Source organism: Pseudomyrmex gracilis, unplaced genomic scaffold, assembly GCF_002006095.1.
Source record: "Pseudomyrmex gracilis isolate BER0280 unplaced genomic scaffold, ASM200609v1 scaffold_92, whole genome shotgun sequence".
Lineage (NCBI taxonomy): Eukaryota > Metazoa > Arthropoda > Insecta > Hymenoptera > Formicidae > Pseudomyrmex > Pseudomyrmex gracilis.
This window is the reverse complement of record NW_018020676.1, coordinates 329,563-342,547: the sequence shown is the minus strand read 5'-3', so window position 1 is coordinate 342,547 and position 12,985 is coordinate 329,563. Positions and strand designations below refer to the sequence as shown.

At 40.4% G+C, this 12,985-nt stretch overlaps 1 protein-coding gene across 9 annotated transcripts in view; it reads right to left on the bottom strand.

Annotated features, from left to right (window-relative positions):
* The window catches only part of LOC109855548 (peroxidasin), a 142,223-nt gene that overhangs the window by 77,152 nt on the left and 52,086 nt on the right, over window positions 1–12,985 (bottom strand). For all 9 annotated transcript variants that reach the window (XM_020429943.1, XM_020429938.1, XM_020429935.1 and 6 more), the window contains one exon: window positions 5,629–5,845. In XM_020429943.1, coding sequence (XP_020285532.1) covers window positions 5,629–5,845 — 217 coding nt within the window. The remainder of the gene's footprint in view (window positions 1–5,628; window positions 5,846–12,985) is intronic.

Genomic DNA, 12,985 nt, shown 5'->3' with positions numbered 1-12,985 from the left:
GAAAAACATATATAATTTGTCCGGATTTTGGCGCCGCACCCTGTATGTATAAAACTTTTGAAATTTGTCAGAGTTTTTGACAGGTTATTATCTTTAATGTTAAATATGCTAATATACTAATATATATAATATATATTAATTATATATATATATATATATATTGTTGGCGCTATACTTTCTTATAAATTATAGTTAAATTATGATAAATTCAATCTTTTTTTTTTCTATCAGTGCATCTACATAGAGATCGCGTGCGATGATGGTCGACGCTTAAAAAGTTGCTGATCGTTTGCGATCGAGGTTGAAAATTTATTCCGTCGTCATTGACGGTGGCCTCGTTTATGCTGCACTGCACAACATTACGAGAGGCACGATCTAATAAGACGCTATCATAAAAAAAAGAAGTAAGAAAAACGGTCCGCGAAGGCGGATCTTATTGTTTCATCAAGATAATGTCTTCGGGATGTTATCGTCCCTGTTTTTTCTGTTCCGTGCGTCGTCGGAGTGAGATCCACGCCAGGAATTCGTCGATGTAATTTCGTGCGAACGATAAAGCGACACGTTGGAATTTGCGCAAGCGTTCTTTTGTCGTCGGCGATATTACTATGACGGGTCCTCCGAGCTATATACCGAAGCCAAGCAATTTCGCGGCGATAAGTGCTCCCCGAGATCGTACGATTACTACGTGATCGATCATATTCGTCTATTCAAACTTCACACGTGAACAACATATATCAATACTGTAATAACTCTTTAATATCGTCCACACGCGGCGCGCGTTGCCATAATCATTCATTTGGAAACGTAATTTCAATGTTGTCAAACGTTGACAACTTTCTTAGTTTTCGAGCGTTCGTTGTATCAGACAATTCGACGAGACATAAAATTTGAACTCACATATGAATAGAGTGTCAAAATGTTGAGAAGTGACAGAGAAATCATTTACTATTTTGCAAATTGTCAAAATATTTATTGAGTTATTAATTAATTAATACGAGCTAATAGAAGCGTTGGTTCGGATTCCGTAGTCGTGTACGATTTTCAGTTGTGACAATCAGCTGATCGCAAGTAGTGTCACACATTACCGTTTGTTTCTTTGCATCGTCTCTTGTTGCTAAAAGATTGTATAAGATAAACTATTTTTTTTTTTACAATTGAAAAGTATACGCGCTTACCAAATCCGGACCGTCACTTTCTACGCGTTCATATTAATTAATAACTCAATAAATATTGCGAATTTTGCAAATTGATAAATAACTTTTCCGTTCAGATCGACTCAATCTAACTTCACATTTTGGCTGTGTGTGTGTCACAATTTTTCAAACACCTTGTATAAGAAGAACTTGTTTCCAAAGAAAGATTCTATAACATTTCTTAAACGAAACTATTACGGAAATGTAAACATATTTTTGTTTGCATACGATACAAATAAAAACAGAAAAAATAAACTGAGAAGAGAGACGAATCTTCACAGAGACGAGAGAAGAGTAAACTCTTTCGGAATGAGCGCGTGACAGGTGCTCTCGGAAATCCGTGTGTCGCGCGACTGTGTAATAAACTTCGCAGCTTCCGGTATTGGCAAGCCATTGATTTGTTTCTAACAAGCGAAGACGGCAAGAGCCTCGGTATATGGCGGAGAAAAAAGAAAGCGAGAAAATGTAGAAAAACAAACAAACAAACAAACAAACGGCGTTTCTTCTCCCGCGAGAAGCATGGGATTGCATAAACTGCCATTAGAATCTCTCGCATTCTCCGAGTTTACATAACAGAACGTTCATCTGCGACCGCGGTCGTGGAAACTAACCCCCCGAAAATCCCGTCGTCGCACACGTACGATCTTCGGAAAGCGACGCACATCTCGTTTCTCCCTTCCCTTCTTTCCCACCCGTCCCGATCGTTTGAATATTCACTTCAGCGAAGGCAATACGTATCGTATCCATGTGAAAATTTCGACATTCCTAAGCCACATCAGGTTCGCGGTGATATCCCTTCTCGCATATATTAACTGAATATAAAACGAAAATCGCACATCCCCCGAACATTGTAACACTTTATATCTATTGCAGAGATTTTCGCTGATGGGATAGCACGATCCGTTATAATAACGCAAAAAAAAAAAGGAAAAAAAAGACCACCAGATATCTAGTTCTGATTTTCAAATGACTTCAATTATTCCACGTATTCGCGGACGAAAGAGGAACAATGGATGGGAGAAACTCTTCCGTATTAATTTCACAGTCTCTCCTTTTTGCACCGCGCCGCCCGACATCAATCGACGGGACCCTCCCATTATAGAAACCGGATTAGAACGTGGCTCGAGGCTCGTAAAGTTTCGTACGATGCCAGAGAGCTCCGCGCATAGACTGGTGGTGAAATGAGAGAGAATCGGGCGTTGGCACAAGCAGTTCGCGCCCTCGAAAAAGCCGCGCGCTCTCGTGGAATTTAAGTTCTTAACTATTTGAACAGTTGCCAGAAATAAAGCTCAGACAATGCTAACTCCTTCCTCCCTTTCTCTTCGTAACCGGAGAAATTATTTCTTAAGTTTCGTAACGTAACTTTATTTCCGCGTAAGCAGCCTGCTCACCGATGTTTCAAGAAGAAAGTGTTTTAAAAGCCCCCGCTGGGAGCTATGTTGACTCTCTCGCGCGATAACGTGAATAGCTCATTGGAAAATAACAACATATTTTGATGATTAATGGAAGAAGAGATGAGAACGAAAGAAAGAGAGAGATAGATAGAGAAAAGAAAAACGTCGCGATAATAAATGACGTCCCGCCGACTCTTACGGATCATTATAGAAATCTTTGCACGCGATAAGAAGAAAGCGGCGAGATTATATATAAGCCAAGATGCCGGAGGTGTGCGAGAAAAGTCAGTAAAAAAAAGAGGAAAGAAGTGAGAATTCTCAACGCTAACGAACGCATCGGCACGAGTTTCTCAAAGGAAATCATTACTCGCGGTTTTCAACGTGTTTGAGGGAGAAGTAATAAATTTCGAATAAAATATCGCGTATCTTATACATTAAGTAAAATCAGAGAGCGAATATCTCAAAGTTTTATCAATTATATAGAATGAAGACGAGATTTAAAAAGATCTGCATCGCGGTACGCGTATAAATGGAACATTTTCGAAAACGTATTAAACGATGCGCGAGAAGAGACACACCTTTAAACTCTGTGTTCTAAGAGCGGATCTTATATCCTTGAGACATTAAGAGAGAGAAAGAGAGAGAGAGAGAGATCTTCTTTGCTAACCGCATCGATATTCATCTGAAAGTTATGGAAAAATGATACGGTTGAACGGACTTTATAAGTTAAAACGAAAGTCGAACGATATGTAGGAGAATAATATGCCGCAATCGTTCGTTCCGCCATTTGCGTCCGCGAAGTATTCCGTTTATTTCGCGGAACACGGAATTTATTCCGGTCTTGTACTTGGTATTTCGGTCAGATATTTCATAACCTTCTATTGCGGCTACGGTGACTGAAAAATATTTCGATATCTGCGTACGCGTATATTGATTTCATCTATCGCGTAACTTCTCATCTCTTCTATTTCTCTCTCTTTCTCTCTTTTTTCTTCATATAAATGTCTTCATTATTTGCCGCGTTTTCTTTCTAGCTCTTTTTCTTTTGTTGTAACGCAGTTTAACAAGTCTCGAGTTTCCGTACTTGTCGAAGAAATCACGACTTTATCCGAGAACGATTGCCAATCGAGCGAAATAAAATTACGTACATCGAAAACTATTATATATATAAACGTCAAAGTAGAAAAGAGAGAGGAGAGAGAGAGAGAGAGAGAGAGAAACTTTGAGATAATATGATACATCTCGCATTATATTCAACAAGATGGATCTTGAATACGTCAGTTAACTATACATATACATAACCGCCGTCATACACAGTTTCGACTTTGAAAAGAAAACAGAAAACAAGACGAGTTGAAGCTGTCTCAGTAGAGGAACACGAGACTTAACTATCTATTTGCACACGGAAATAGGATATTGCATCTTTGACGCGATATATATATATATATATATATATAACTTTTCAACAATACACTTTGGAAAAAAGCGAGTTCGTTATCGCAAGCTTATTTTATTGACGTACATACACATATACCGTACTACGTTACTCGCGTGCTCACGATACCGTGATTAATTCGCAATAACGCGCGCGATTATGTACAAATTCCGAGCAAGCTGCAAGTATGCGTTCGCAAGTTTCTCTTTTCAACGCGATCTCATTAATCTCGGCGCAACTATTCGCTCAACTACTCTTGTAACGCGCGCGCGCGCGCGCGCAACTAAAATCTATAGTCAGCCTATAGAAGCGTCATCGGACGAGCTGGTTGAAAACCCGAATTTGATCTTCGAAGTGTCTATCAGCCTTATGTTCGTTATTAATCAAATACAGCTGACAACTGCAATATTGCTTCGCTATCAATCAATCACAGGTAGTCGGTCGAGTCAGTCGCGAATTATCCAGTGTTACACCGGTTTACGCATCGGTGATAAATGCTAATGAGTTTACTATGGGAGCGGTGTACATGTCCGATCATTAACACTGAATATCTTTGTGTAACATCGAATATTATTTGTATCGACTTTGTTAAGTATCATTAGTTAATTATTTTCTTTTCTATTTTTACGTATTTGTTTAACGAGAATATTAAGATAAGATTACGCAGCTTGGATCTTGGAAACTTCCCGTGAATTATGAATAATGAAAGAGAAATATATGTGGAATAGAAGAGAGAGAGAGCGAGAGCGAGAGAGAGAGAGAGATGAATAAGAGATAGAATTCCAATTAAGTACCGTGGGACGTGGGCGCCACGAGAACATCGTTACAGCATCGAGATCGCCATTATGCTGCGAAGAGGACGACCCTAACGACGTGACCATCGTGATTTATGGTCGGGCGAAAACGCGTCGCGGGACACATGGATTATGTATCTACGAAGAGAGAGAGAGAGAGAGAGAGAGAGAGAGAGAGAGAGAGAGAAAGAGAGAGAAAGAGAGTGTGAGAGCAACTTTCCGGAAGTACTTTACAAGAGTAGATTAAGAGAATAATGTACTTGGCTTTTGTCATATTTGCTCTTTGGGGCAAAAGTAGCTTCATTTGCGTTAATATGCGAAAGCGACTGGCGCAACATGACGACATAGATATTTCCACGAAACAAGCATCGCGAGGAGGATTACATTAAGAGAAGCGGCGCTTCAAACTCACATATCGCGTTCTTGATACACTTTTATTCGCGAGTGTTTAATCTAGTACACACATTGTTTGTTTCTTTTTTTTGTTTTATAAAGAGTAATTCAATATTTTTGTCAATAATCTTCCGATTAAAGTAAAATGTATTAAAGTACACTTGAAACGAATGGATTTTCTTCTTCGGAACCCGATTCGTAATTCGCAATTTCCGAATAATAGCGACAGTTTCGGGCCGCTCTATACAAACGCCGTTGATTTACGAGCCGCACTGCGGTCGTGTGCAGATCAAAACGCATATCTTTGATAGTAGAGGGAAAGGGGAGGGAGGGAAATAGCGGCTCTTGATTGCCTTCGAGGTTGCCAAGTCCCGTGAACGGTCAGATGAACACACACGCGCAATGACGCGCTCACTTACCTGACACCGCTAGATGGACAGTTCTGATTAATGGCGGATGGGCGCTGACTTGACACTCGTAGAGACCGGCATCGCGCTCCGTGGCCGAGCGTAGAAGCAATCGCCAGTCATTAGGTTTCTCAAAGGCCAGAGAGAATCTGGAGTCGCTCGCGTACGTGTCCAGACCGATGGTGAGTAAGTGCAATTCGTCTCCTCCCCGTCTACGCACCCAAGACACCTGCAACAAGAAAGAAATCGCGCGACGTGAAGTAAAATAACGATCAAAATTTTCTTTTTCGTAGTTTTTGACTTTTAATGTTTTTTTTTTTTTTTTTTTTTTTTTAATTTTTCAAAAGTGTTCGGCAAAGAATTTCAATTTATAAACAACTTTTCACTCTTGTAAAGTTATATAAAAGATAAAAAGAGCACGCACACACACACCTGCACGCGCACACACATTTCTCCCTTGTCGACGTTTTCTCGCCTCTGTCTGCTCGTGACCTCCGAAAAATGATTAGCCGCACAGACTCCAAAAAGAAAACATTATATTCGCTCCCGGACTTTATATGCACAGGCGGGCGCAGACAAGAGCCACATTTATATGCGGTCGACTTTCGTAAGTGGACGTATAAAAGTAGTCTTGTTCCTTCCCCGCGGAAAGTGCCAAGAACACTTTGCATAAATCATGCGCATCGAAGCTAATGGAACGGTGTGCCATAAAAATGCGACCGTATTATCCGTAAATCACAATAAGTTATATCGTTAGCGGCTGTTGTCTGACACGAATATATGTCCGCACTTTAAAAAATCGATTGTATCGCCCGTCGTTCCCGTTCTTCCGAAGCGTGCAAATAGAAGTTTCGCACGTAAAAAAAAAAAAAAAAAAAGAAAAAAGTCCGCGACTTCGATAAACTTTAGTTTAAGCCGTGGAAGGGATAAATCCCCGCGAGATGCTATTGACATTAATTCCTTTCTCTGTTGTCTCTCTTTCGGCGAGATGAAACGGAAATCAATACATCAATTTTTTTTATGAGAGAACAAACGTTTTTCTCCTACTTTTCGTAAGAAACGAGCGCAATAATATCATATTTTCTCTTGAATATTCCGCAACGTATTGCTCGACGTGGCCGACTCTGACATGTGAAAACGGAATAACACACGTCGGTTTGATAAATTTTAATTAATACCAGCAAAACACGCGTGCTAATTGTGTTATTAGAATTCGGAAACATGCAAATTACGTCTTTCCGCGGAAACCGTAACAAATTGAGGTCGGCACTCGCGAAAGTTGCGTCCTCCCCGCGATATATAATGCGCGAGAAAACAATATATATTTCAATACGATTGCGATCCAATGCGAGAAAGTTTGATAACCGGGAAGTTAAAGAATCGTTAGGCACGTCACAGGGTCGCCGCTTCGGCTAAGGAAAGCGGGGGAGGAGGGGAGGGAAGAAACGGGTGTTCTCTCTCAAAATAGAGGAAACAGAAACGGAACGCGCGAACGGAAGGAATAGTCATTTGTCATTATTATAAAGGACTCAGCAATGAATAATTACGTCTTAGTAACTTTGTGTCTCTCCGTGTGTTATGCCCGCGCCCAACATTTAACTCGGTTCTCACGTGTCGCTCTTCGCGTGACGTGATCATTTACAACCGGGCATGTTAAATTACCAGGCGTTCGCGTCGTTATCCAAATATTCGGGCATTGCATAATTTTGCGAAATTGTCTATATAAATTTAATACCCCGGGCCGACTCGTGCGAGCTCGTTTTCATAATTAGCATAGTTACGTTTCGCGCGCGTAAGTAATAAGCGCGTTCAACCGGGCGTAAAATATGCGACAAAGTTGCGCCCGCGAATACAACCGCCGCCGGTCACCGCAAGGGTAAAACGCGCCACCCCGAAAGTTTCGATTTTGCATTCATGCGTGCGGAAGAGACCGCATTCTCTCTGTCATCCGTATAAAGCGCCGAGTATACGAGACCGGCGACCGTCCGCGGCGCATTTATCACATGCAAATTGAGCCGCAAACCAAACGTCAAAGCAGCACGCGGCTCCGTCCACGTTACGACAGACGCGCGCGTTGCATAGCCGCATTATTTCGGAAACCGTGCCCGCGGTCGGCTTGATTAGTTGTCAACCGAATTATTGTATTTGCTGCTTGTAATTACGTTGTCGACTCGTTTGTACTCGGATTAACCTCGGCTCGCTCTAACGGTAAGATTATCGATAACCGCGGTTTATAACCGCATTATAGGAAGAGAGAGAGAGAGAGAGAGAGAGATGTGGTATATTTTCTAATTTACGTTTGCAAAATATGCACACTTTGAACTGTTTCAGTGTCTATTATATTAAAATATATTGTGCGTAACTCGCGACTTTAGAAATAATAAGCGCGAGAACAAAACATTGTTTGTTTGAACAAGTATAACTTCTTGAGGACGAGCGTCGACTATAGTCAACGGACGCCGATTCGGTACTATAGCCGACAATCGCCGAGAGCGTTCGATTGTTTACGTTCTTTCTAGTCTGAACACTTCGTTGTAAGTAGTTTTTGTATCAATTCTCGTGTCTGTTAATTTCTCAGTTTAATACGTTTGCTTGCGGTTTGCGGTTAGTTCAAGTGACGTTACGCGGCGAACAAGCGCCGTACCGAAGAGATCAAGGGCGATACCAATATTGAATGTATGTGCAAATATACATATAGTATACATATAGTTTTAATTTATATAGTTAGTTTATAGATATATAGTTATTCTAAACATGTAAATTAATACACATCGAGATTTGAATTCAATTCAATTCGAAAATTCATATAGAACGCTTGGTTAGCATCTCATGTACGTAAAATCAATTTACCCTCCCGGTTATTTGATAACAACAAAATACAATTCGCTCGAATTAATAACACCGAATCGCCCGCGAGAAATCAAAGCCATGAACATTGGTCGCGCACCGATTTTCGATTTAAATCTCTTCCGTCTTCTTTCCACCAAAACATTTCGTCGTCAAAGCGACGTCTTCTTTTTTCTTCCACTGATATGAATAGCGCAATCATTTACACCAGGTGTAATCGTAACATTGTTCATAAATTTATATCCTACTTACAATACATACACGCGTATAAATAGCATTGAATTACACATTTCAGTATCTTCAAAATAGCTACGTAGCTATTACTGCAAATGTTCAATTTTTTTCAAAAACTAACGCAACACATTATTCTGCATTTGGACCGTATAAATAGTTAATGGATTAATCGCGGAGTATTTTCGAGAACACTTGCGTCTGCGCGCGGACATTTGCCAAATTAACGATTTATGCATTCAAATGTTTTGGTTCCTGATCAATATATAGTGTCGCGATATATACGTTTTGTTTATTTACTCTATTTTGAGCAAACATTTACCGCGGATATGCCACGCGCGACTTCCTCTTTTATATTCCGTCGGCCGCAGTGTGTCCATGTGCGATCTCGTTTTACGTTTCCGAACTATATCAACGGGTGTAATGTATAAACGTTTTACGTGTCAGTATATTTCTGTCAAAGTTAACAAGCGCAAACCAGTCGGAAACGCACGCTTATGTCTATACGCAAAATACAATTATATATTTGGTGAAAAACTAAAATCGTTATCAAAATACTATAAATTTTGTACTTCGCTCTTTGCGCTAAATGTCAGTTGAGGATAATTTTTGGATTTTGCGAATGAGGTTTTTGTGTTTTATTTGTTATAAAAAAATAAATCCTGTCACAGAGTCGTCATTCGTGACGACGAGTGTGATTCGAATGATTGCAAATGACGTTTTTATTTTACCCGTTCTAAGAAAATAAATTCTCTTTCGGTCGCCGCTTGAATTGATTTTCGTTTTTAGATCACGAAGATGAAGTGCCAGGTCTTGACGCTTTCTTATTTGTAACTCTTGATCTCCCGGAGAACAATCCCGGTTTTTATGAACGTATCACTCCGCGAATTGTTGTCACAATGAATAAAGAGATGTATGCAATAGTACCGTGACCGACCGAATATGTTGTTAAACTTCTCTAGGTTTTTGTCGTATAACACATCACTATTAATTCTCGCTATTGTTTAATTTTACCACTGAAATTTACATTTTCTATTTGAAACAAAACTTGTTTTCCATTTACACGAAAACTTATAAGGGAGGTAAATGTAATGTTTTACACACATGAGATACAAACCAAGCATCTTGAACAGAATTTCATTTGCGGATCTCCATGTGTATTAATTTACACGTAAAAAAATACATCCTACATGTGCGCATGTATATCCGACACATTGACTCGTATCGACCTTAATATTTGGTTGAACATTTCGCTTTATAATTAGTTAGTGTTAAAATCTATATAATGAAACTCATATAATGTTGTCAAATAATCGTCCTAAAGTACTTATATGGACAGCGTGTTTTCGAATTCAAACTTGTTGTGTGTGCCGTGTTCCAAAACGATTTGTGTCACGCCGCGTTAATAACAAATACTAAAACAGACAGAAAATACTAAAAGTTGCGAAATTCACTTTTCGGATAAGTACGCGAGGTCCCTCCTAAATCACCGCGGAACTCGCGCGAGTGAGTTACGCGGTTACAACTTCAATAGTGGAGAGAGTTCTCGTTTCAAGCAACCGTGATCTCTGACGCTTGTCGAAATCCGTAAAGCCGGTCTAACTGAAATTCGGGCCGCGGGGCACAAAGGTAAGAAAATTGAATTCGTTGGCCCATCGACCGAACGACAAGAGAAACCGCAATCGGAGCTCGTGTCGTCGGCGATTGTGTGCGAAACTTGCGAGAGAGAAAAAAAAACAGGACACGTCTCTCCGCCGGGAAAGCATGCAAACTTGCCTTGAAAATAACGACGGGGAAATAACTTCATTGTCCGCCGTCCGGGGATGACGTCGTCAGCGTGGAGTCACGTTTGCAAAACTTTAATTAGTCCTTGAATCTCTCTTATTGACGAGAGAGCTGCGGCAAAACTTTGTTCACGAATGAAAGAAGCCGGGGGCTCATCGGCGGCAATGACGCAAGTTGCGTTAAATATAAAATAATGAACAAAGGGAGAGAATCTGGAAGCGCGTAATAAATTACGACGGCTCTCGTAATCATTACCGCGGAGTTTCGTGTAACAGCGGCGTCCTATCAGTTTACATTCGACTTTAATTGCAGCGCGGCGGTGGAGGCGGCGGCGGCGGCGGTGGCGGCGGCGTCGACGGCGTAGCTTTTTGGAACGAACGAACGCGAATTCATCCGCCATACATACTCCCCGTATGGTCAGATATAGTTATGACGGACACGTAATAATTAAAAGCACTTTTAATAAATTAATATAATATTACCACTCATTTTCCGGGCATTATCCCCGCGAAACATTTAATAATGCCCCGAAGTAGACCGGGAGCGAGCGAAGGTGGGGAACACGACGAGGGGAGAAGAAGGGGAAAATCTCTTTTTCTCTCAATTTTTTTTGCGATCGATGAGTTCATTAATTCATCGCGCTGCCCTGCACTCTTCACGAAATTATTCCGCCCCCGTGGTGTGTATGTGTGTGTGTGTATGCGTGCGTGCGTGCGTGCGTGCGTGCGTGCGTGCGTGCATGTGTGTGTGTACAATATGCGAAACGCGCGCGTTATATATCACGGCGATCGAACAATTTTTTCCCCTTCGCGACAGACACATTAATTATGCCGAAATTAAAAACACGCATCGAGCGAGTTTTCGGTTTGCGCATGAAGTATAGTAGTTTGTGTAGTAAGTCGTGTGTGCGGCGTCAAGATGTGAAGAACTCGTACAGAAGCTGAAACATTTTCCGTATATTGCGGGAATTTATAAATTGATGAATTGCATTAATTGTAAGATTCAAATTACTCCGTTTATTTGGCTATTTTAATTTTGAATATATCGCGAGCAATTATTCGTCGTTGTGTGATATCGGCGAAGGAACCTTTGATAACATTATATCTGAACGAGTACAGGGATGCGAATGCGTGATGCTTTAATTATCCGTTTGAGCAATGCGGGGCGGAATTACCAGGTTTCGTCTGAATATCACTGGCAATATTGCCGTCATTCGTAACGCGATTATCGAGAATCGAGTAGTTAATAAGTGTGTTGCATTTATCTTCCGGTGCTCAGCAATGTTAAATCTCACGTGCAAAATCATCATCGGGGAAACACACGCGATCGTGTTTGTTGCTAATTATGTTATTTATTGTTAACAACGTTGTGCGCTAGTCGCGAATTAATATCGTTGTCGAATCAACGCACGTGGATGTAATTTGTGAATTTCAGTCGAGAGTTTTATCCCATCGTCTGCGAGAGGAAAAATGAACGACAATAATTTTTATCGCAAAGTGCGAGCGCAAAAGTGCGTGCCGGTAAAATTTCATTTACATGCAAATTGAGGTTTCGCATAAATATAATACTTTCGTATGCAGCGATACGTGAAATTCAATTCTTCGAACTTTCTTCGCGCTTTTGCGCGTTTTTTGCACATGTTATACTTTTCCAATATCAACCCTCTCTCGCGTTGCTATCGCGCCCGCTATCTCCGCGCTTGAATAACTGAATTCGATGACCGCATTTCTCTTGGTGTGTACGCGCTGTGTGTAAACACACGTCAATCTTCCCGAGTTGAAATTTTGATGCTATTTTCAAACTTTTGAAGATACTTTGAACCCTATTTAACTGACCAATATACTTATTTAAACCTACTTTGACGATTATATTCATTCACTCCTCTTTTGAACCTTTAATTCTATAAATTTTACGTTACTCCAATTTTGAACCTAAAAATACTCTCGATATTTTGGTGATTAAAATAGGTTCTTTTCTCGAGTCGAAATTTATTTTTTATCGATAACGTTTATTTCTTTTTTTTTTTTAGCTCTATCTCACTGACCGATAATGAGCCGGGCAATGAAAGGAAATTTCTTAATTTTGGAATTACCCAAAGATAGTCGCGAGAAGCGTTATTCGCGCTCGCGATCGTTATCGTCTCGCATCGCGTGAGGCGTCATATCTGCCACGCGACATCTTTCCGAGCGTATCGCGCAAATCTTTGGTTGCGTTAATTAAAATTGTGCGCGCGATAAAGCAAATTAATTTGCGTACGTGACAAATCTCCGTGCTTGCTGAAACGAGGAGTATTTTTACATAAACAGGAAAAAAACATGTTCAAATCGCCGCGTAACGCCAGCACAAAAGAAATCTTTCTCTNTCTCCATTTCAAAATTATATTTGATTACGAATTTTTATCATGTGAAAATTCTGTTTCCTTCCCGAGTCGAAATTTTGACTCTCTGATGAACCTCTCATTCTACTATATATAGGAGTTACGATAGTAAAGTAGGTTCAATTGCAA